The sequence below is a fragment of the Coloeus monedula genome, assembly GCF_965178545.1.
Source record: "Coloeus monedula genome assembly, chromosome: 2".
Classification (NCBI taxonomy): Eukaryota; Metazoa; Chordata; class Aves; order Passeriformes; family Corvidae; genus Coloeus; species Coloeus monedula.
Window position 1 is genome coordinate 70,224,361 of NC_138782.1, and position 23,166 is coordinate 70,247,526.

Sequence of the window (23,166 nt, forward strand, 5' to 3'; positions counted from 1 at the left end):
GGGTGTCTGCGCGGGGGCGGACACGAGTGGGGCCGAGCACTCCCGCTTGACCCGTCCAGCCCCTTCAGCACAGCTGGGGTCATGATTGGGCTTCTCGGTCCTGTGACCCGCTTCTGAGGGGGTATCTCCAAGCAGGGTTGCAAACCACATGGTTAACCTGTGCCAGCTTTTGTGTGTTACAATTATGGGCTGAATTAAACAGGACTTTTCTAAAGTATGCTGTGGGCATCTCTCTGTCTGGGTGGGTCCTTGACTGTCCGGCTCTGAAGAAACTTGTGCCACAGGGAGGGTCGCAGACGCACGGTAGGGAAACAGTGCCAGCAGCCGCAGGAGACCCGCATGTTAAGCAGGCCCCAATGATTTGCCTTTTAAAAGTACGCTGGAGAATTGAAGGTGGCCTGTCTGACTCTGTACAGTCTTTTTGGGGATGGGTTGCTGTGAGGCAGGTGGATTCACACTGCTGGCAGGTCAGGAACACTGTGCTGCTATGCTAAAATGAAGTACAGAATTAACTTGGATGTCAGAGACAACACTGTTATATTTTATATTATGTTAGAAAAAGTCGAGTTTAGTAAACCTTTATTCTAATTGAGCTCTTGTTTTGTAAGTGTTAATGTCTGTTTTTTAACTTTTCAGACACCATATGTGATCAGGCATATTTTTTGCCATGTACCCAGTACATTATATTCTTGGTATATGTATTTAACACACGTTGTTAGTATTTGAGACTTACCCTTCTTTTCAAAGAAGAGTTTGAAATCCAGACTAGAATGTTAGATCTGGTGTAAGGCAGAGAGAGTGCTTGTTAGTGCAGCAGTTTGGTGGTCAGACTGATCCTCGCTGGACTTTGCCAACAAATGCCAACATCCTTCTGGTTGAAGGAGGCTGAAATTGGTCACTCTTGTCAAGGCTCTGAAGGCTAAGAGGCTTTTAAAGAGGAGTGTGGAGTGTGTCCATGTGAATAAAAGTGGCCTGTTTCTGTACTTGTCTCACAGACTCTCAGGAACAAATCCATACAAATTAGGGTGATTATGGAGACAAAGAAGCCAGAAAGTCAAATATTGCAACAGCCTCAAGACTGGATTTAAAGACACCACAGAATTGGTGAAAATATTGTGGTCACAGAATACAGTTTTTCCAATACCAAATTCTGGTTCAAAACCTACAAATGAGACTCAACATAAATGGAAACATGAGGGAGAAAAATGAATAGGACAATACATATGTTGCAAAACATGTATCATCTTTGAAAGAGTAGTAGTTGTTGAAAAGCAATATAACAACATATGAGTGTGCATTGTTGTCTATTAGTCTCAGCAGGCAATCAAAACCGGTCCGTTGGTACTGGGAATTATACTCATATTCCATCACCTGAGATCTAGAATATATTCTCTAGTAATAGTGCGAGGCTCTAGAGGTATTTGTTAACTGTTATCATAAGTATTGACAGAACAGTCCTGCAGGTCAATCCCAACTAACCTTAGGGAAGCAGTGCTGCAATAAACTGGCTTTAGTAATCTTGGGCAATTTAATATGCAAAACACTTTGCCAGGGAGCTTGCAGATCATGTCACTAGTGCTGAGCTCTCTGCAGAACTTGGGTGGTTGGTAATTGGTAGAGGCAAGTTAGCAGCCTTGGAAGGCCAAAACGGTTTTTGCCTGTCACACACCTCTAGGAGGCTCAAAACGAGAGGGAAGGTAGGTTGGCAGATACCATGAAAGGAGGCTTTCTTCATCTCCTGGGTGCTGGAGGCTCGGCAGTGCCCTCTGGGACAGAGATAATGATTCCATTCACAGTTATTTTTATTTCAATGATTCGTAATGAAATAAGTCACAACCTTGAGACTGGGGCTGTAAAACGTCTGGGAGTGGTATTTGTTTTCCATTCATGGCTGGTACACGAGAGTACTGGTGGAGGGAAGGGTGTGCAGGCTGCCTTTTCAATCTTCTCACCACCCTGGGTTCAGCCCGGGCGCTTGTCCAAGGCCACGTGTTTCCTGTTGCAAACGTGTAGTGCTCAGGGGGAAGCCCTGCTCCTCTTGCAGGTGTTGGGAGCACAGCTTTTCTATTGACTTCAACAGGATAATAATAATGCAATCAGTGAAGTAGCTTCTGTATTATTTATTTTGCTATTAAATTCTCATTACTATGCCCTCTCTCTGTCAGTTTTCAATATGCTGTAGGCAAAGAACTTACTGTCAGCTTCCAAGATTAAATAATCATTTAGATGAATGAAGTAGTTTATAGCTCTCAAAGTTGTTATTCACAAGGAGGACTTGTGTAACCCTTGTCACATTGCTACACTGGTCCATGTGTACTTTTCCAAATTTACCTTTATAAGGAGGAGAGTTAAAACCAGCTTTTCAATAAATATAGTTTTAAAGGCAAGTGCTTTAAGGCGAAAGATTAGTTCAGAAAGAAGGCATACATTGAGCCTGACCAATAAATTGTCACACAGTGGGAGCTTCACAACAGGAAAACTCCCATTAAGCTTCTGACAGCTTAATGCAGCTGATTTTGGTCACTAACACTGACTTAATTTCGAAGAGACCTGATTCATCCAAACACATAGCTACTTTTTAGCATAAGCATGTGCTTTTCCTTTACAGGTAGTTTTCCAAGGGTATGAGTTAGGAGTATTTCGTGTGTGTATTGCAAATGGTATTAGCTGAGTCACCTACAGCTAGACAATGTGTCTCATCATTCATTGTATGGATACCTTTACTGTGCAGCACCTGCAAATGAGCGATTGAGTTGTTATTCCATAGATCTTTGACCTCAGGATGAACAAATAGCGAGAGAGGACTTCAGGACAAAATCAGCTCAATACACTTTAGAAAGTGCAGGGTCAGTATGGGGACATACCCAGGTTTCATTTGTAGTCTTGTACAGTCTCTAGCTTCATGGATTTACTTTCTTGACGTGTACTTTTTTATATACTGTTGCAAAATTGTATATAACACACACAGAAAGAACTGCTTCTAAGCAGACATAAATCATCTGATGAGTCCTTGTGTTCCTAATGTGATATTAAACTGGTAGTTTGTCTGGGGCAAGGGGCAGAGGAGGAAGGAAAAACACATCACAGAGTTCACCTAAGCTTATCTTGCAAGCTTGACACCGTATACATTCTTCCTTCCAGAAGCATCTTGTTCTGTACGGGTCCTAGGATAAAAAAATAGAAACCAAAAATTTAATTTATACAAAGAGGTTTAAATTTCATGTTAATGGAGCAGTCTTGCTTTTGTGCAGCTAACAGGAAAGTCCCCGTTCTTAGTAAGTGGAAAGCTTTTTCTTTGCATAGAAGAAGGGGGAGGAATTGAAAACACAATGAGGTGGAGAGGACCCGAGGTTACAAATTGCAAAACGCAAGAACAATTCTAGACATTGAGAGGTATGTTAATCTCTTCATTAGCAGAAGGATAGCTTGCAAATTGAGAGGCCTTTTAGCAGTCTTTATACATGGGCCAGGGTCTGCATTTTCACTAGGACAAAAGCAAATGGTATAGTGGATTTACAGGATAAAGCTGAGAACAAAGAGCTCTGGTTGCTGATCTCTGTGTATTCAGAGACTATGTTCTGCCAGAAGGGTATGTGTTGATTATATAAAAAATTCAGAAAATAAAACATATAAAGTAAAAGCCTGAGGTGTGTCTAGATGCAACATTTGTGTATGCTATGTGAGGAGTCCTCTTTGTTAAAACTGATTAGACTACAGCAAAGTCAGTGCTGCTGCAAGGCTGTGGCATGGCTGAGGAAGTTTAGCAAATTCCTTGAGATACACATTAATTATTCTGTGTTGTAGAGTATTTTATGGATACAGTGCTGTATGCTTTGTTTTTATCATTGGAATCTAAGGCCTTGCCAATGGAGCAGCAAAGACATGTCAGCCTGTATAACACCCCCCTCCACTAAAGTCTGCATACTATTAAACCGGCAGGAGATGGACTGACCTCCAGGACTCCTCTGGATATTCACCTGACTCCTGTTGCAAAAAAGACCTTACCCATTTGTAGTAGATTGTGGGACTCTGCTCTCCTACTCAGAGCCAGCCTGGGTTCTGGTGAAGTTCATGTTAGCAGTTTCCCTTCGTGCTTAATGTAAGCATCCCTCTCCAGGTGTGAAAATGCCCAGGAGGGAAGGAGTCAATAAAATAACTTTTCCAGTTTTCAAGTAGTTCTGAGCAAGTAGCTGAGAGGCTACCATGACCGAGTGTTTCCTTCGTACTTTAAGATAAACATGAGGCAAGTATTGGGCAGAAAAAAAATCTTCTGATAGAAGAAACAGTTTAACTTGCACTAGTACAGGTCACCGCCCGCACCCATATGGATGAGTCGGAACCATAGAGTGTCATTATGCAATTACACTGGTAACAAAAATCCCCAGGGGGGGAAAGACCATAAATAGTCTTAGACTTTAAGAACATGGAAGAAGAAATTACAGGCAATAAATTCTGGGAGAGAAAACTAAACTGCAGCAGGCTTCAAGACTTTGTCTCTTCAGTAGCAGAGAACTGTAGGTCTTGTCTGGGTGGGAGTGATAGCAGGTCTCTTGCCGGCACTAGTAGGGAATGTCTATGGGATAATTGGATGCTAAGAGATAGGCAGCCTCATTCACAGCAACAACAGCAGTTAGGTATAACTCTAATGAGAGTCATATAGGGGATGAATGTGCACTTTTCATCACTTTAATTGCTGTAACCTATCCAATCATGTCGCCTATTATGATGTAATTATGAGATCAAGTTGAAGACTAATCATTTGTCCCACTGCCACCTATTTTGCAATTTCTCACAGCTGCTTGGTAGTCTTAGGTCATAATTTTTCATACTTTCAAGGAAAAAGAAATAAAGTTGCTAATCATCTAGATTTTGAAGACAATCCACCAAACATGCTATGCTACTGTCAAGAAATACGGGGCAGAATGTTCCTTTTCATTTAAACATATTGTCTTAGGGTTGCCTTGAAAAATATTATGATCTAGAGATTCATGACACTCTTTGTCAAAACAGAGCCTACTGTTTTATAACTTACTAGTTGGCAGCATCCCTGATCATTGTCAGTGACAAAGCTCTCATTGTTTTTTGTATGTTTTAAAGAGTTTTTATGTTTCTGCAAGGTATTAGTCTTCATACTTTTAAAAAATTTCAAAATTTGTTCATTAATACATAGCTAGTATGTAATTTTTAACAGTAGCATGTTTGGGATTTTCAAGAGGGAGTTCACAGCTCAATTTGCACAATCTGCATTTTTTTTCCCTTGGGAAACAAGTAGTCTTAATTATTTACTCATGTTTTTGAGGTTGCATCCAAGTAGGAGCTAAGAACTTACATGTGCAAAATATGAAGCAATCCAGTGGTCACTTCCAGGAATAACCAATTATGTTTGAATACATGTCTTTTAAATAAAGTTAGCAATTGATCTAGTTATATTCTTTCCCAAAAGGTGTGGAGTAATGGAAGATGAATGCAAGTAAGCAGGGCTTGATCATTTCTGATATAGACAGTGTGGCACTTACACACACTGGAGAGGGCAGTTTATGTGCTGGTTTATTGATCATGATATCCCTGGCTGTATAAGTAAGAAAGCTGAAAGCAAATATAAGCATGAGCTGAGCGACTGCTTGATCTAAAAGAAATCTTCCAGTTTGCTCCAGATCTAGCTCATCTTCCTAATTTCAAGTGTTCATGGCAGGCTGCAGTTTTCTTGCAGGGTATGATATGAACTCGGGCTGAAAGTCTCAGGAGTTGAAAAGTAAGACCTCCTTTCTCTTCAGTTCATTTGTTTCAAGAGAGAGGGATGGGAATCATGCTTATTAATTTAGCAATTATGCTGTGTGGGACTGTGCTTCCTTCCCCCTCCCTGTGCTCTGTTCAGGCCCTGTGGAAGTCTGCACAGACGTAAGCCAGTTATGCATAGTGGAAGCATAGCTCATAAATCTGCAATAATCGTTGTGTATGGAGAAAAAGCTTCTTGTGCAACTTTTCTTCATAGCATTGGGTCACTACACCAATGAATCACAAGGTCAAATTCTTGTAATTCATAACTGTCACAGCTGTGGATTACAACTGTATATATAGTTTAAGGATTCACAATGAATCGCTTTTGAAGCCAGGCTATTTATTAAATGTAAAAGCCTGATCAAATGTAATCTGTCTTTGTAAAAACCTTTTTGCCTTTTTTTTTTTTTTTTGCAAATAATTTAAATAAAAAGTGGGGTTGAGTGAATATTTTATCATATTTTAATTACTTTAATTACATTAATTTTAATGTACTATTGTGCCTATTTATGAAATACAAAAAATTAGAGCCTGCTTTAGGGTCCTTGTCAAAGATAACTGCAGAACAGAAAGTAAATAGAGCATGTTGGTGAACACTCAAATCAATATTGAATATTCCTTCCTCATAAGATAATAAAAGATCAATAATTGAGATTTATTATCACCTAAAGTTAGGTTTGTATGGATGGTATAATTTCCCAGATATTCCTTCCCAAAGCAAGAACTTTTAGCTTTCTTCTGTCTACTTCTTTTCATTAAAGAAATTGTATTCTTAGTTATGTCAGACATGCATACTGGTAGTTGTTCTTGGCCCTGGGCTTCATAAATGGTCCTAAAGACCTTTTTCCAAATGTTATATATATGTAGTTGATCTTGAGTTAGGTCTGCCTCCAAGACTTAAATTCAGCCTGTATTTTAATTTTTTGTTCTATATCCTGTATGGCAGCTTTTCACCAAAATCAGGTGTTCTTTGCCCTCCTTCCCTTGAGCATGATGATGCTTTTGGTGCAGGGTGGCATTGGTTGTCCATGCAGATTCAGCCCAGGCATTCACCTCCTGTGGCCTGCTCACCATCACAGGTGAGAGATGTTAGGGCCAGGGCCAGCATTCGCTGTGTGAGCAGCTCTGCTGCCTAACCTTAGATTTTAGCTCCTGCTGCCTGGGCATGTTGAGTTCCCACACTGTGTTATCTACTTCATACACATTTGTCCGCAATAGCTTAAAAAGTGTGAGTGAACCCTTCATGGCTTCATTCTCCAGGGGATGAACAGCCCTGCACATCTGGGAACAAGAAAACCTTCATCTGGCACAACCAACCATGGCAGAGAACGCCTGTTTGTGGCCAAAGTTCCTGTAACAATCCCCAGCACCCAGCCACAGTCCCTCATGTGCCCAGAGAAACAAACAGCCTCACAGAGGAGATGCCTTGGGACAGTTCGGATTATTTTGACACAAAAGGATGCAGGATGCACACCCAGAATGCCAGATGGTGAGCACAGTAATGGTGCAGTCAGCCACAGCTAAGACTCTGCTGTTGGCTGCTCCAACCAGGCCAAAACTAACCCTGGTGATAATAACCTGCTCTAGTTCTGCAGTTACCTCTTCTCTTGAGAGAAGACCTGAGTCGCTGTAGTTTCTGATTTTCTCATGCAGCACCCTGCTCATGAGAGATTTACGAGGACTCCGCATCTCTTCAGGGGTTACCATAATCTTTGAGGCTCAGACTTCTGCTGCCCACATTTGAATACTGTACCATCCAGGCATTTATAGGTATTTGACTTACTGTTTCAATAAAGATGAACATGGTATATTAAACAATCATCAGGATTTGTGTTAGCATGTACAACTGCCTTCTGGCTGACTGTAGCTTTTACATGGAAAAGAGAGCGATCTAATGGATTTTGATTCATTCTCATGGCATTATCTGATTCCTCTCCCAGACTCCCACCAATATGCTCTTATTACTAGGGGTCTAGAGAAGTAAATCCTATTCTCTAAACAAGCAGGAGTGGGAAGCCTCGCTGCCCTTCAGCCTCCTCTCAGTTACAAACCACTCTGGAGCACATGTAGGTAATTTCACATTGGCTTCTGCTGGTTGCAGCCTGGATTGGGTGGACCATGAACTTTCACTTACTTTCTTGCATCTTACACGTAGTATTTTTTCTTGATGTTCCTAGTTCTGTGTTACTGTCCGAGGATTTCTTTTTTTGTTGTTGTTACTTTGATCTGTGGAATTACATTAATGCAATAAAATAGCAAACACTGAAGCAAAGCAAACAAAAACAACACGACAGAGATACCTCAGAAAATAATGATAGCATTTGAACATTTGCAGACAGCCCTTCTACCAAGTGAAGGTTAACCTGTTGCTACATAAAGGAAATATTTATAACTGTTTTGTTTTACTAGTTTTATAAAAACACAATTATAGACAATTTCTCATATGTATTATATTTATCTGAAGAACTTGTGTGAAAAATGCAATAAACTGACATTGAAGTACATCTCTGAAGTACACTCTTTGTGCACCTGGAAACTCCACTAAATGAAACATTACTGCTTAGTAGTCCTTCTTGGGCAGAGTCTCTTCAGATTAGTTCTTGGGCCTAAAGTACCTTGAATTTACTGGGGAAGCCTGTGTTGACAGCAGGGCCAAGTGCTCCTTTGGGTCCATGCTTTCTAGATTCTGATGCCGTAATATTTCAAGATACTGATGTATCCTTAGCTCTTCAGTCTCCTCAACTTCTGCAGCTTTCAGAGCAATGGAAGAAAGCATGTGTCTGCACCTCAGCTGTTCAAACTTCACTTAAATTGCTGTTAGGATGGGTATCCACCAGTACACTGGACTGAGAACACAAATGCCCAGGGAGGTTGAAGGATACAGTCTTTACTTAATCTGTGGATTACTGCAAAAGTGCACATTAACCTTTGTTCAGAGAATAGTCTTTCTCTGGTTTGTAATTTAGTAGAAATACAAAACATGGCTGGAAAATAAATTTTTCAAAATACAAACAAACAAAAACCCCAGCCAAGCCAGAAAAATTTCTCAGAAATCATTGCTTTAGTTATTGTTTTAAAATTAATTCTCTTATATCCATTTTGATATAGAGGTTTCCTCTTTTTAGTGCATCCCTTTCTTCTCTGAGCTCCACTGAGTCCTTTCAGCCTTAGAAAAGGCGTATTTGTGTTTGTGCATGTAAGTTATACTGGAAAAAACAATGTACTTTTTATAAACCAATTTATATCTTTAATCTTGGGAGCATAAGCATATGAACCTGTATGACATCCCTTGTTTAATGTTTTTCCTATCTTAGCCTAGTTTACATTGAGGTAGAGTTTGTCATTACAGCTTAAGTATGTCATTGTTCTGCAAATCTTTTAGGAGTCCAGATGCGCTCAAAATTAAAGGCTACCTCTTACTATTTGTGTTATCATAATGCAGAGAGAGGTCACTGCTCTGTTGTGCAAGATCACATTCAAACGTGTCATGAGCAGCAGACCCCGCTCCCCAGGCTTCCCTCTATTAAGGGACAATGATGTATCAGCCCTAAATTTAGTTAACAATAGCAGCTGTTAGAGTGAAGGCTCGAACCAGCTGGGTCAAAGGTTTCTTTTCTTTGCCTTACTTCTGCTCTTCGTGGAGCTCACCTGATGTGTTGAGCTAATTCAATTTGCTGAGGTAGCAGAACATTCTCTTGACAACAATGTGAATGGCTTTCTGTTGTGCTGGGGACCTGAATTAGCTCAGTAGACGATCAAAACAGCACTGGAGCTGGTGCAAGGGGGAGTGACCCCACTGTTAGGACAGGGCAGGAAAACAGGTCTGGGAACATGACAGGGAATGTCAGGGCTGATGTCCTTCACAGGTGATAAATCCTCTTGGCATCGGGGTGCACCCTCACTGGTAGTGTGCCTGTGTATCTCTGTGTGCCTGTCCCCTCCTTGCTCTGGCATCTGCCTGACTTCTCGGTGAAGAAAACTTCCTCTGGAAGGAAACTTCCCTCAGCTGCAAGGAAATTTCCTCAGCAAAAGAAAATTAAAAGCTGGTTTAACACCCAAACCATCACCTTGCTGTGAATCTGACAGCATGTCCGTGCCAGCTCGAGGGTCGGCACATATGGCTGTGGGCACATAATACTTAGGCTGTTTAAAAGCATTGCAATTAATTTAAAATCAATACATCTAAATTCAAGTGACTGCTGCTGCAGTCAGTGGAGTTGGCAGACTCAGTTCAGTGGCCTTTTGAGATGCTTGGATGATCCCTCTGGCTCTCAGCTACTGGTCCAGAAGGGCAGGAGCTCTCTTGCTCCGGGGTGACACCTGCCACATAGTACCTGAGGACATGCCTGGGACTGGCTGTCTCTGCCCAGCCCCACTGGGCTCCCCCATCCACCCGGGGACCAGGGTCCCATGCCAGCCCCTGAAGACATCAGCCCCTGCCCCAGTGGTGCAACATCAGGACCACTCTCTAGCCCTGGGCCCACATCCCAAACTTGGCTTTTCTGTCCCCAGGGAGGTGCCTGGTGATGGCCCTGACTGCTCTGCTCTTGCCTGGGGATGGGATGGGGGCTGCCCTGGGAGCCCCCTGCCATGGTGCCTAAACACTGCCAGCCCCAGGTGAAAATCTGGGGCACCCTGAAACAGGGAGGGTATCACTAGGGACCTGCACTTAGGGAATGGGACCAAGACCCAGGTTCCCCAGAACAGGGGACTGGGCACACGGTTGAGGAGCTCAGCAGAGGCTGGCCCTCATCAGGTTGATCTGAATCTGGGGCTAGGAAGCTGTGCTCAGGATGGGAATTTCTGGGAGAGAAGGACTATAACCCTAGATACCTACCAAAAGGTTAACGAGCAGTACAGCAGTCCAGCAACACACTTTGCCAGGCTGGTGATTGAAATGGTCAAACCCAGTCCCTGCTAATTCCTGTCTCCATAGTGGGCACTGTAGCTTCTTAATCTGTAAGAAACTCCATGCAGATGGGCTCTCTTCTGGATTGCTGGATAAGCAATTTCTTTTTATGGAACTACTGGGAGATGAAATGTTCAGGTATTTGGAAATGCCATGGAAACCAGGAGGTGTTAGAGGTAGACTTACGGGAGATGTTTATGCAAACTGAACACCTGACTGTTCTGAAGATCTTTGCCAAGATTGTGTAACCTGCGCTATTGCTTCTGCACCTTTTGTCTTTTTCTCCTAATCTTGATGTAATATCTTCTTATACACTGATCTACCTGCTCAGAACAATAAGTCATTCCCTCTGTGGTATGCAATCTTCTTTCCTTCCGTTTCTCTCTAAAACCCTTTGCACATCTTTTTCATGTAATCCTCTTCAGACATCCTGCATCAGGCCATTTTATGCTTACACTGTTGCACTGCCTGCTACTTGTGTATGCTGAAATTTAGTTTTCTCCATATTTCAGACAGCACATTTGATTAGTAATAATCAGGAGATATCTAATAGATAACACAGTTGAACAAATCACTAAAAGGCTTTGCAAATACCTTGCTAACTTATCCTCTTTAAAGCAATACAAAAAAAAGTACAAATTTACATACTTAACAGCAAAGTTTTTATTGTCATTTTGTGCTCGCTGTCTCTCCTAATGTTGTGTATGATGATTACACAAACATAGTTTAATAAGCCCTAATATATTATTTTTCTTTTGAATTTGAATCTTTTATCAATGTATTTATAGATCCATGTTACCCTTTAGCATTCCTTGTATTTTCCATCCTGGCCTAGCTTTTACATCTCCTCCTGTTAATCTCCACAGCTCAAATTTGCCTGGTCTGAAATCCATCATTGTACATCGTTTAATGAGACATTTCTCCAGTCATCATTACTGCAGATCAATAGAAGCAAATCCCTGTCTCCTGACAGGTTCAGCTAAGTATCTCATGCATGACTGTCTTTCCAATTTGATCCAGTTTAACAGTCTGTTTCTCCCCCCTCCCCAACCCCACTTCTCTAATCTGCAGAGATAGATATAAATCTTGAGCCAGACTCTGGGGGCTTTCTCTTGTGTGGCCTTCCCTCTTGTGCACAGCACTCCCTGACCGACTGGATGCTATTGCCAGACAAACAGCTGTTTTAGCAGTTGCACTAACAAAAAAAAGGGGAAGGAGGGAGGCCAGGGCAGTGGAGGGAAGCTTTTTGCCCTTAGGGTCCTTGTTCACTTACTTTACTAAGAAATTCAAGATCTAATGGGGGCCCATTGCTGCAGGAAAAATGAGAATAATCTATGATCTTTGGAAAAAAGTGAAAATCCATCATCACTAGTGAGTGATTCACATCAGCATATCTTTTCAAGATGACCTCCCCAAAACAAAGGAGGTAGAAACTGCTAAGTAAAAGCTGAGATTTTCCTTTTCATTGCTCTGCCCTGTAGGCTGGTTGAGGGATTGACAGTCTCTCTTTTCTCACCTCTCCCAACTTTCCTTCCCGTCAAGATAAGACTCATGAACGGTGGTCTATCTTCAAGGAATTTTAGTGCTCTGTAACCGGGACAAATACAGCCCAGATTAGACACAAACATATGGGCTTTGGGTGTTCCCCTGCCTGCCTCCTCAGACATCCCGTGTTCAGTTTTCATTGTCTTGCTGATTCCTGCTGTGTGCTGTTTTGTGCAACTGTGCACAGATGTGTTTAAGTGGCAGCACGTAGACAATTGTTTCATTTGATGAGATTTTAGGTGCCTGACTCGAACGTGGGAGGAGATTAAAATTAGATTGCTGGCCTACCTTTGTGATGGAGGTTGCTGCCACAAGGGCAGGGATGATGGCATGCCCCAGGTCGGGGTCAGCTGGGAGCTGATCATTCGAGAGCTTTTGTCCTGTACTATTAAAATAAGCTGAAGTCGCCATCAGTTTATGTTAATGTGTTGGGCTGTAACCTTTTGGCAGCCCAGAAGGTATTTCCCAGCTGATCTTTCTGGCTGTATGTGCAACAGCCTGTGTCTGTGCACTAGGGTGAATGGTAGAGGAGGCTGCCAACTCACCTTGAGCCAATAATTTTAATCTTCTGCTGTAAGTGCAGCAAAGCACTAAAGCTCTGTGTCTTCCATCCTCAGTCTGTTTATATTATACCTTTAATATATACATATGCACAGTCGTGTGCATGTTCACACACAGGAAAGGTTTATCTTTATGGATGATGATAATTTCAGGTATAAAGAAGGTGTTGGTTACTTGCTTTACTGGCAGTAATAATGTCTATGCTTCTCTTCAAGGTATGTCTGTACATAGTTCTATTTCTCTTAAAAGTGACTCAAACTTGAAAGATGAATCCATAGTTTGTAAAGAGCTCTGATATATACCGCTGTTCAGGTAGGGAATTGTGATCAAGTTTTCTTTTCTCTATTTTTCTCCTCATTCACAGTCTTCTCCCTTGCAGATATGCTGGTCTGCAGGCACATCTTCCTTGTGCTGGTCTTTGGGATAAAGGAAATGATATTCTGTAAGGAGATCTGTATTATAAAGGACAAAGTTTATTAATGATATCTCACAAAATTTGGATCCCTGGTTCTGTGTCAGGATGCAGTGTTATGGAAGGGATACACTTAAAAATTACACTTAATGATTTGTCATTATTATCAATACAGATAATGCAAACAGTCCTTTTAAAGTTCGGCTTCTAAAGCCCATAAGTACTCTCTTCATGTAGAATCCTGAAATTCAGGTTAAAAATACAAAGACTTAAGTGACTGTTAGTATTTGTTCTCCCAATGTGTTCTAAGGAAGGTAAACAAGAAAGGAGATATTTCAGTGCTTTTTTTCTTTGAAAGTCGTGGTTTATGGGATGTTACAGTGACACCTGGTGGAAAGCAGTGCTGGAAGTTTAAGAAAAATTTCTGGACCGTTTGAGTAGATCGTTCGAACAGCGTCTTTAACGTTACTATTTTATTAACTGATTGTAATAGTTAGAGCCCATTTGTGCGAGGCATGTGTGCACTACCCTTATACGAGCGTACAAACGCTCACTGACAAGAATTATCCTCATCAGTAATAGCCAAGCTTTCCAGTTACACAGGGTTCATTATGTGTATTTGATAGCAACCAAATTTCCTTGTCCAAAAAGCCAATACTGTTACGTTATTGTTATTGTTATGGTGCTGTGGAATTTTTTTCAGACTTTAAGATGCACCTTGATTACATTCCTCACCAGGTTCTTAACCTAGTGGAGTCACTGTCCCTGGAAGCATTCAAGAAACCACAGGACATGGCATTCAGTGCTATGGTTTAGTTGGCATGGTGGGTGGTGTGTGGTCAAAGGTTGAACTCAGTGATCTTGGAAGTCTTTTCCAGCTATAATGATTCTATGATTCTGTGTTTCTCATCTCCCAGTGCTCCCCATACATCCTCAAAAAAGGCCCTAGACATCCTAACAAACAAACAGTCCCTAAAAAAAACCCCCAAAACAAATTTTAAAAAATGTTGGCTATTAAAATGCCATTAAAAGATTTTTTTAAAAAAAGTTTGAATTGAGGCATATTTTTTTACCTGCAGTACATCTAAGTTAGTAATTTAAATCCATGACAGCCAGCATTCTTAATCCAGAGTGACCACATAGATCAATGGTTGAACTCTGTCTGATTTTGATCCACATCAGCACTAGCACAAACAATACCCAGGAACAGTTTGGGATATAGTAAATCTAAGAGTCATTACCCATAGGTATTTCAGCTGTGCCTATCCTCTCTTGGACTATGAGAGATTTTAAAGTGTGGATGTGGGTTATCCCGCACCACTTGCTTGGGTGTAGGTGTGAGAATATTGAATTTACTAGTATAGACCTAATAGTACTAGAGACCAAATCCCAAAGGTCCTAAATGTCTTAACTATCCAAAGCCAAAGTTCTTTGCCTCAGGAAGAAATTACAGCCTTCATCTGCCTGTCACCAGCTTCCTCTTCAGTGTTGCTGGTCATGTGAGCTCTGATGTAACTTCTTCAGCCAAGATGAGCTGGATTAGCAGAGAGCTACTATTTAAGCAGTCAGACTAAACTGGCTTATTTTGGCTGGATCTAAGGAGCTCCCTCTTAAGCAGCTTTGCTCATGGGCTGGAGTGGGGGCAGCATTCCTCTGGAGGTGAGAAGTGACAAGCAAACTGGGCAGTAATTCCCCCACACCTGTGTAGCTGAAAGCCCTTAGTTGAAAGAAAATCTTATCCTAGATGAGCCTTACTCTCATCTGGGTTGTTCCTTGAGTAGTGGTAAGGAGACTGAGATCATGCACAAAGAAACACCCAAATGCTTCCCAGGGCAGCTGGAATAAAAGGAAAGAACCTGGTCCTAAAAGCATTTTCCTTCCTCGGACCACCTTTGAGCCATATGCTTCCCAATATTCATTGTCTGTCTCCAGCCTGGCTTTCCCTTTCTCCCTGCCTTGGTGCATTTACTCCTTTCATTGAATGGACAGAACAGCACAGGGGATGGTACTAGTGCCTGAGCCAGAAAACACCAGTATCAGGTTAATGCCAACCACTCACTTCTGCTGTTGCTGGGTTAGTGTTAAGCAGGTTCTCAGCCTGTTTTACTGCATGACTGCAGAAATATTACCTTGACAAATGAATGGGGCTTGGAAACGTATGGTGGAAAAGCAGATACCCTTTCTAAGTAGCAATAACAGGATGTACCAGCCTCAACTGATCATCAAAATACTATATTATTTATTAAGTAGCACACCGGATTTATAAAAAGTAATACACATGCACAAAATGCCATAACATTTGTTTATATATACATATATGTGTATGTCTGTGTAAGCTGGATTGATTTTCTACTGTGGAATTACTCTTTGGATAGCTGTGCTGGTACAGCACAGATGTGCCACAGACCAGGACCTGGATGTGTCTTAAGCTTGACTTTCCACAACCTCTTTAATGTGAGTCTTCAACTGTATGTAAGACTCTTCACCACTCTTTAAATCAGACACATGATTTATCTATCAGCTTCATTTTTCTTCCATGATATAGGTACAAACTTACTAGTACAATTGTGCCTCCTCATCTAGAGAGCCCCTAGCAGGGTTATTCATCATCACCAACAAATTTTCTTAGTTGCATCTGTCAGCGTTTTCAGAGAGCAAATGGGACGGGGAGCCCGGACAGGGGTTCCAGGAGACTTTCATTATTTTATTCCATTATCAGTCTCACATACAGAGTTGAGACAGAGATGGTACAAAGCTCACACCGTCACAGGCATCCAAAGACTTCCTTGTTACAAAGCATTCTTAAAAGCTTTTTAGCCAATAGCATGCTTCTAAAATTTACAGACAACTGTTTTAACCAATAATCTTCAGCAATGCATGTACATCTGTTGTACACAATACTTGCTTGTTATGCCTTATATAATAATGCACAATATTCCATTATTAGGCTTAAACTTATCTATCTTGATAAGCATATTTTTTGCAGCTTCAAAACCTATCTCAGCCAAACCTGGAAACTCTAATCGTTGTGTCAATGTCCTTGCTTGCCATATAATTGTATCTTCTTCTATCTTCAAGTTTTCACAGCTAGAGCTGATTCCTAAATTCTTTTGCTTTATTTCTGAAACCTGCTTTTTTCTCACACCTAAGAGCTTTTTCACCTTTTTGTGTTTCCCACAAATTCCCCCTCTCAGCACAACCATAAAGAAACTCTCTTAACTTTGTCTCTTATCGACTGCCTTGCGTTTCATAGCTCTTCTATGTAAAGGCACTTCTTCTGCTTGCTCTAAGCAGTGCTATTTTACACCACAGCGATTTTAATGCTGTGAAAGGTTGGGTGTATTTCAAGAATAAAGGTCAAATCTAGCATTAGTTGTTTTGTACCATTCAAATAGGTCTCATCTGTTCCAAGGCCTTAATTCAAAGCCTTCATCTATAGCTGCCTGGGTAAGATTCTGAGAACTTTCTGTGATCCTTTTACCTACATCATTCTCTTGTATGACAAAAACCTCCTTAACAGTTCTGTCTACCATTCATCATACACACTGAAGTATACAAGGCACAACTATCAATATCACCACTACAATCACCAACACATATAAACCTGCCTTGCAAAGCTCCTTTAGCCAAGGTGCAGAGCTCCATCCCCCAAACAAACCATCTAGCCATGATCCACGGACTTTTTGAATTTGAAACGTTAGATCTTTCAGCTTTTGTATACTTTTGTGGATGGATTCAGAGTGGTCAGACAAGTTCATACAGCACCATCTTTCAAATTCTTCACAGCCATGTCCATGTGACAGTAAAAGGAAATCAATTGCTCCTCTATTTTGAAGGGTAGCATGTCTAACACTGTTGATGTTAGCCAGCATATCGCTGATTGCAATGGATGTGGCATTAGTTTGTTTACTCAGCCAACATCCTACCTGATCCAATTGCTTCAATGCCATTGCTGAGGCATTTCTTTATTTTTAAAACCTGCTTTTTTCTCACACCTAAGAGCCTTTTCACCTTTCTGTGTTTCCCACAGCATCCATGTAAAAATATTTAGAAATAGCTTAATCTAGTCAAAATTAACATTAGGCCATATTTTCCCCACCATTTCCCTGTTTCCATGTTGCTCGGAGCACCTGATTAAGAGCATTGCACTTAGTTTCCTTTTTACGTTAATGATATTTGTGTAAGTAGATACACTGACTTTCATTGGTCAGCTCTTTTGTTTCAGTGGCTTAATAAGAAACTATGAAATAGGGGTTGCGTAAGTTCGAGACAAATGCTCCAGGAAGCTGAGAAGTTGTTGGAGGAGTGGAGTGTAAACAAGGGTTCAAAAAATATTTTAATAATCCGACATGCAGAAATTTCACAGTTGCATCTCCATCACCTAGACTAAAAGGAGTTTGTATGGGCAAGCCAAGGGAAGAGTCAGATTAACAGATGAAATTATTTAAATTATGGGGAACGTTTGCCTGTGGGTTTTCCCGCTAAAAAGGCTTACTTTTTACTGTCTATGGATTTCTGCAGTGTACTCTGCTTTCTCAAGGAATTGTCAAAACTTGTGTACAAGTAACCTGGTAAGTTTTCAAAAACTGTACCTGATCTTTTGAAATACAGATTGTTGTTAGCACTGTAAGAACTTCATATTACTTATCAGCATTTTCAAAATTATTCTAAAGAATGTGTTTTACTAAGATCAGAGTTTGAGAACCAATGTTTAACATTTGAATGTGTGGAATCTGGTAAGGAACAAATCCCACTACTCTGACTGCACGCAGTTACTATAAATGCTAAAGACCCTGGAGGGTGGGTAAGATAAACTTTTATTCTTTCAGTTTATTCACTTGACTTATTAATTTTGTTCTGGTTCAGGGCTTTTCTTACATAATTGAGGAAAACTGTAAAGTCACAAGAAATTTTCTGGGAATCTGTGACACACACAGTTGTCCTGAACTTGTGTCTTAATTATTAAGTTAGTTGGTTTAAATTGTGGGTATTTATGTAAGTATTAAAATTAGTGGTCAGATCCTTAGTTTGATACTTTCTTAATATTCCTTTGAATAGTGTGTGGAATTTATTATTTTTGTTCTACGAGTGCAAGACAAAGACAAGCAAAACCTCTGAAATCTAGACAATTACTCTGCCTTCAGGAGTTCCCTCCCTGCTTCTATTTGCCAGAAATGTTGATGTGGTTTAGAGCACTCTGTATCTTTGCTTTGTAAAAAGGACATTTTGTGTCTTGATGCTAACTGTGGAAACCTGCTGCAGAGAACTTTCACCTGCTCTATTCTATTTCATGCACTTGCCTGACAGTTCCTTTAAAAGTATTTGGAACTCTTGCACCAGTGAAAGAGTTAATTGCTTTCCCTGATGGAAGCCTATCATACAATGATAAACTTAATGGAGATCCTTTGATTTGAGTTTAAATTAATTCAGAATAAGAAATAGGTTGCTCTTCCTTTCAGCTTTAAAAGACAGGAAAATCACATCTATGTTCAGTGAATATATTGAATATATTGATTCAGATGAGAAAAGTGTAATCTTTGAGTCCGAGAGTTGTAAATCTTATTTTTCTCCTTGTTGTGTTCAATTTTTTTTTTTTGTGACAACTTTGATTCTCACTATTGTCACGGTGTGCCCTGTGTGCTGAAAATTTCTTCCTGAGAATTGTTTTATTAAGGCTGCTCTTACCTGGTTTCAGGTCAAAAATTTAAGAGCTGCTATTCAGCTTCTCTAAAATTGTTGCATACATCCTGAAATCTTTTATGCTTCAGTGATAGTGATAGGTTTTGCACACTTTGAATGATGTGAAAAAACAGGCACGTTCACTGGAGAGCACTTTTGGCAGGAGAGGAAGGGTGCTGGCAATCACCATACTGCTGCTTAAAACTCCTTCAAAAGGTGGCCAGACAAAAGGCATTTAGCTTGAAGGAAGGTCTTTCCTCTCCCAAGAGGTCAAAGCCACTTGGCTTTGTCATTTAAGCCCAGCATATCTGTGAAACATTTGCTATTGACTCAGTGAACCAGAATGGAGAGGTAAGAGCCAAATTCCTACCTCAGATAATTTGATTAACACCAACTGATTCTGCCCATGTCTTTGTTTGATGGTATCTCTGAAATTAATCTCAAATGAGAAGCTACTGGTATGTCAACAATAAAGTTCTCCAGATGAAGAAACATCAGCCAAAGAAGTGTTTTAATCAAAGAGTTTTGGGGAAATATTTTTGTTCTTTTAAAAAATGATGTGTTTCTCCTATAGGAAGGAGAACTTGGAATTACTAAATTTTGCAATGTTAGTGACATCACTGGAGCGGTGAGTAATGGTTTCCTTTGTTAATTACTGACATTTTACGTTCCTGCTATTTGAATACAATGGGTACAGTGACCAGATTTTCAAAGACTTCATGTAAATGTGCACAGTTACCTGTCTAGCAAGTCACTAAGTTGAGTGGGTACATTTGGTTCAAATTATTAGAGACATGGTTATATTTTTTATTTAAAGAAAATATGGAAACGGTGTTGATCTCTGCTGTGAGTCATGTTCATATTTGTGATCTACAAAGTTCATAGTATCTCATTTTTGAGACAATAAGTCAAAACTAGTGTTCCCTCCAGCATGCAAATCATTAAGACTGCCTTATTCAGTTACCTCTGTACAGTTGTTTATTTCATTTTCTCAGTAATTAAACATAAGAAAACGTATATCTGTTGAACATTTAGAGTTCTCTAGGACTTTAAATGGTTGTGTCTGTCATGGGGGTTTAACCTGAGCTTTCCATAGGAGCATTCTTGGAGGACTTTAGCTGATTTCCTAGTTCAGATTGCAAATACAATTTAAGCTGGTGGTGATGAATAACAGAGTGAATAAAAATTTTCAGCTCCCCTGAAGTTGCCGAATAGAGCTTAAAGACTAACTGGCAAAAAAAAGGGCAAAAAAAAGATAAAAGGATGTAAAGGTATGCATGCAGGATGATAAGCATGGCTGCAACCAGTGGAGAAACATATAAAGAGGACTACAGTGGGGTTTTTGCAAGTTATGTAACAAGAAGCAACAGCACATGCCCAAAGAAATAGTTCAAGGAAAGGTCACCTTTAATATCGAAGCATTCAGTGAATAGAGCCGCCAGAGACCCCTCTTGATAAACTTTCAGGACCATAACAGGACTTCCAGTAGGAGGCAGATACATGGAAGTTAGTTCTAGGAAAGTGATGTTTATGTATTAGATAAGAAATACGTTTTAATGAATATGTATGATTATAGTGAATAAACACTTTGTTGCAAAGTCTCACAATACACACAAAAATAAGGAGATGTCCTCCTGTGTGTCCTGCACAGAAAAAGAATGCCTGTTTTCTAATGCTTCTAATTGTGTTGGAAAGTTTGTTCCTGATAATTTCTGTATCAGTAATTATACATATTCTTTGAAGAGCGGTGGAGAATTCAGTCTTCAATATTTTCCACAGAGACTAGTGGCAAGCAGCCCCTCAGCACCTGGTATCTAGTGAGGCTGGGCCATTTATGATGCTGGGACCATAAAAGTCTGTGTTGTCATGACAATACATAGCTATGTTGACTCATCTGTTAAGGTTACTGTGTATCTTTGCTCAGTGTTATCAAGTTCTCAAATATTTTTCATTAGGCTTTGCAACACTCAGTGTCAGTCTCCTGCTTCTAAAGTTGTTCCAGCTTCCCTTTAAAAGGAAAACCTTCATGACCATTAAGAAGTAGATGGGACAGCATAAACAAGAAAGGTCCAACATCAAAACTGAGTGACATAATATTTATTACTTCTCTGAAAACTCATGGTTTTAAAGCCAGTGCCTATTGGAGAGCATGTGTGGGAGGGCTGGTGCTGAACAGCTTTCCTCTGTGCTTTGCTGTCCTGCATACTGCATATTTGCTGCTTCTGCAGAGAAAAAGTGGTAAAATAAAGCTGGGAGGGTGGGAGTGCTGGTCACATCATAGCTGGCTGAGTGAACTCATTCCCAGAACAAGATTGAATTTATTTTGCTCTTTATTTGGTTTTACATTAAGAAGGGCACTATACAAGGTAACTCTCTTACTGTAGGATCTGAGTACCTATAATACCCATATGTACCTACAATGTAGCTCTAGTGCTGGAGTATCCCTTCCCTCTAGAACCCTGCTTTCAAAGGCATTTTTAAAGCCATCCTCTGTCTTTGCAGTGTACACAGGGATGTCAGTTTTGGAATGCAGCCCTGCAAACCCACTGTCCACTAAAATGTGTGAGTATTACCTGAGCTTTGGCTCTATAGCGCTTGTCTACAGTCCATGAGGTAGGACCTTATCCAATGGCAAACGTTCAAAATCCACTCAGAGCAGTGTTTCTATGAAAAGATGTAATGTCTGTATTTTCTCTCAGTTCCTTATAAATTCTGTTTTGGGAAGTTAATAATTTTTGCTATTCAAGTTACCTGTAATATCAAAGGTTTTCATTGCATTTGTCAGAATGTATGGGCATTTTACAGTTCATTAAGCTCAACACAGATTTTTTAGACAGTGAGAATGCACTAGTGCTTTTCAGGATTTTACTCTACAGGGCTGTCTCAGATGCATGCAGATGTAAATGAAGCACATGGCCTTCAGCAGATTGCTTTCTTGTTTTTACTAAACCAGGTGGATAAGAACTAGCATTGGTCTGGGACAACTGCCATGATAGCTTTTAAACTGCTCATTTTTCTGCATCTCTTGAACACCTGAATGCCATTCAACCGTTGCTGACTTTAGAAAATCAATCATTCTAAAGTTAACTTTCTGTTTTTTCAAGTGTGGGTTTTCCTTCTTTCATTTTTGCCAGTGATAAGGTTTTGTAATGTACTTTCACCGTAAGAAATTCTAATTAATTGGTATTATCTGTTCTAAATACTCTGTGGTTATATTTATGCTAACTCCACATTTTATTAATTTGCTTCTTGGCAGAACGAGACATACAATAGAGCATGTGAGGTAAGTTGGATGCTATCAGAGCAATACAAAAAAATCACTATTTCAGTGATTGCTATGTCCACAGAGTGCTAAGAAATATGATGTAGATACAAAAACTTATCAATTCAGGTCTAATTGTTTTGTACTCCCTAAAGCTGAAGAATGAGTTACGTACCTTTTCAGCATGGTGACTAAGGACAGGTTTGCATTAAAAACTGCTGTGTGACAAAGAACACTGCTGTAAAGAAAGCAGACTAATCTCACATTATGAAACAGGACAGACCTATGTAAACCATGTTCTAGGCTCTCACTAAAGTGTTGTTCATCCAGTTTTTAGTTAATTCTGTCAAAGATTATCCAGAGGGAATATTTGTTAAGGCTGGCACTATGCCAGCTTGGCGAGAAGTGGAACAAAGAGTGGGAGCTAGAGGACAAAACTCTTGACTGGATAGACAGTCTAAATGAAATAAAATGCAATTCAGTAAAGGGCAACATGTGGCTCTTTAGAAAGAGATGTCAGGTGGGGTGTGCCTGTCTGTGCTGAGGATGGATTGGTGTTCACAGTGATGAGTATGGGTTCAACAAAGTGCTGGTAAAGAGATGGCCCCTTTCAGGATGAACATAGAGTGCAGGATAGGACAGGATGGGGATGAGATGATTGGAAGATTGTGTTTGGCACTGTTGAGACCTCAGGATGAAGGTTGTTCCCAGATGGGGGCAACATATTTCAAGGAAGTGATGGAGGAGTTGGAGAGAGTTACGAGTAGAATGCAAACCCATAGGCAGCCTGGGAATTTGATTAAAAGGGTTGTTATTTTCTTTCTTTTTTTTTTTAATGCTTTTTAGTTGATCAAACTGTGATGATGACAAAGGTTTACTAATGCACTAAATGGTGGTTTTGGAGTGTAGGAACAGTCCAAGAAATGACCAAATTGCTTTTGTAGAAATATAAAATTAGTGTGGGGTTTTATTGCTTTTGGGTTTGGGTTGAGCTGGTTTTTTGCCTGTCTGGTCACTCAA

General features: G+C 40.3%; 2 protein-coding genes across 2 annotated transcripts in view; one reads left to right on the plus strand and one right to left on the minus strand.

Annotated features, from left to right (window-relative positions):
- LOC309585339 (discoidin, CUB and LCCL domain-containing protein 1-like) overlaps nucleotides 1-23,166 on the minus strand; it is a gene marked incomplete at its 3' end in the record, with an annotated part of 154,941 nt that overhangs the window by 45,627 nt on the left and 86,148 nt on the right. The gene's annotated exons all lie outside the window — the stretch shown is intronic.
- The window catches only part of ROS1 (ROS proto-oncogene 1, receptor tyrosine kinase), a gene marked incomplete at both ends in the record, with an annotated part of 70,757 nt that continues 65,247 nt past the window's right edge, over nucleotides 17,657-23,166 (plus strand). Inside the window, 4 exons of the mRNA XM_082300427.1 lie at nucleotides 17,657-17,776; nucleotides 19,459-19,512; nucleotides 21,387-21,446; nucleotides 22,141-22,167. Coding sequence (XP_082156553.1) covers nucleotides 17,657-17,776; nucleotides 19,459-19,512; nucleotides 21,387-21,446; nucleotides 22,141-22,167 — 261 coding nt within the window. The remainder of the gene's footprint in view (nucleotides 17,777-19,458; nucleotides 19,513-21,386; nucleotides 21,447-22,140; nucleotides 22,168-23,166) is intronic.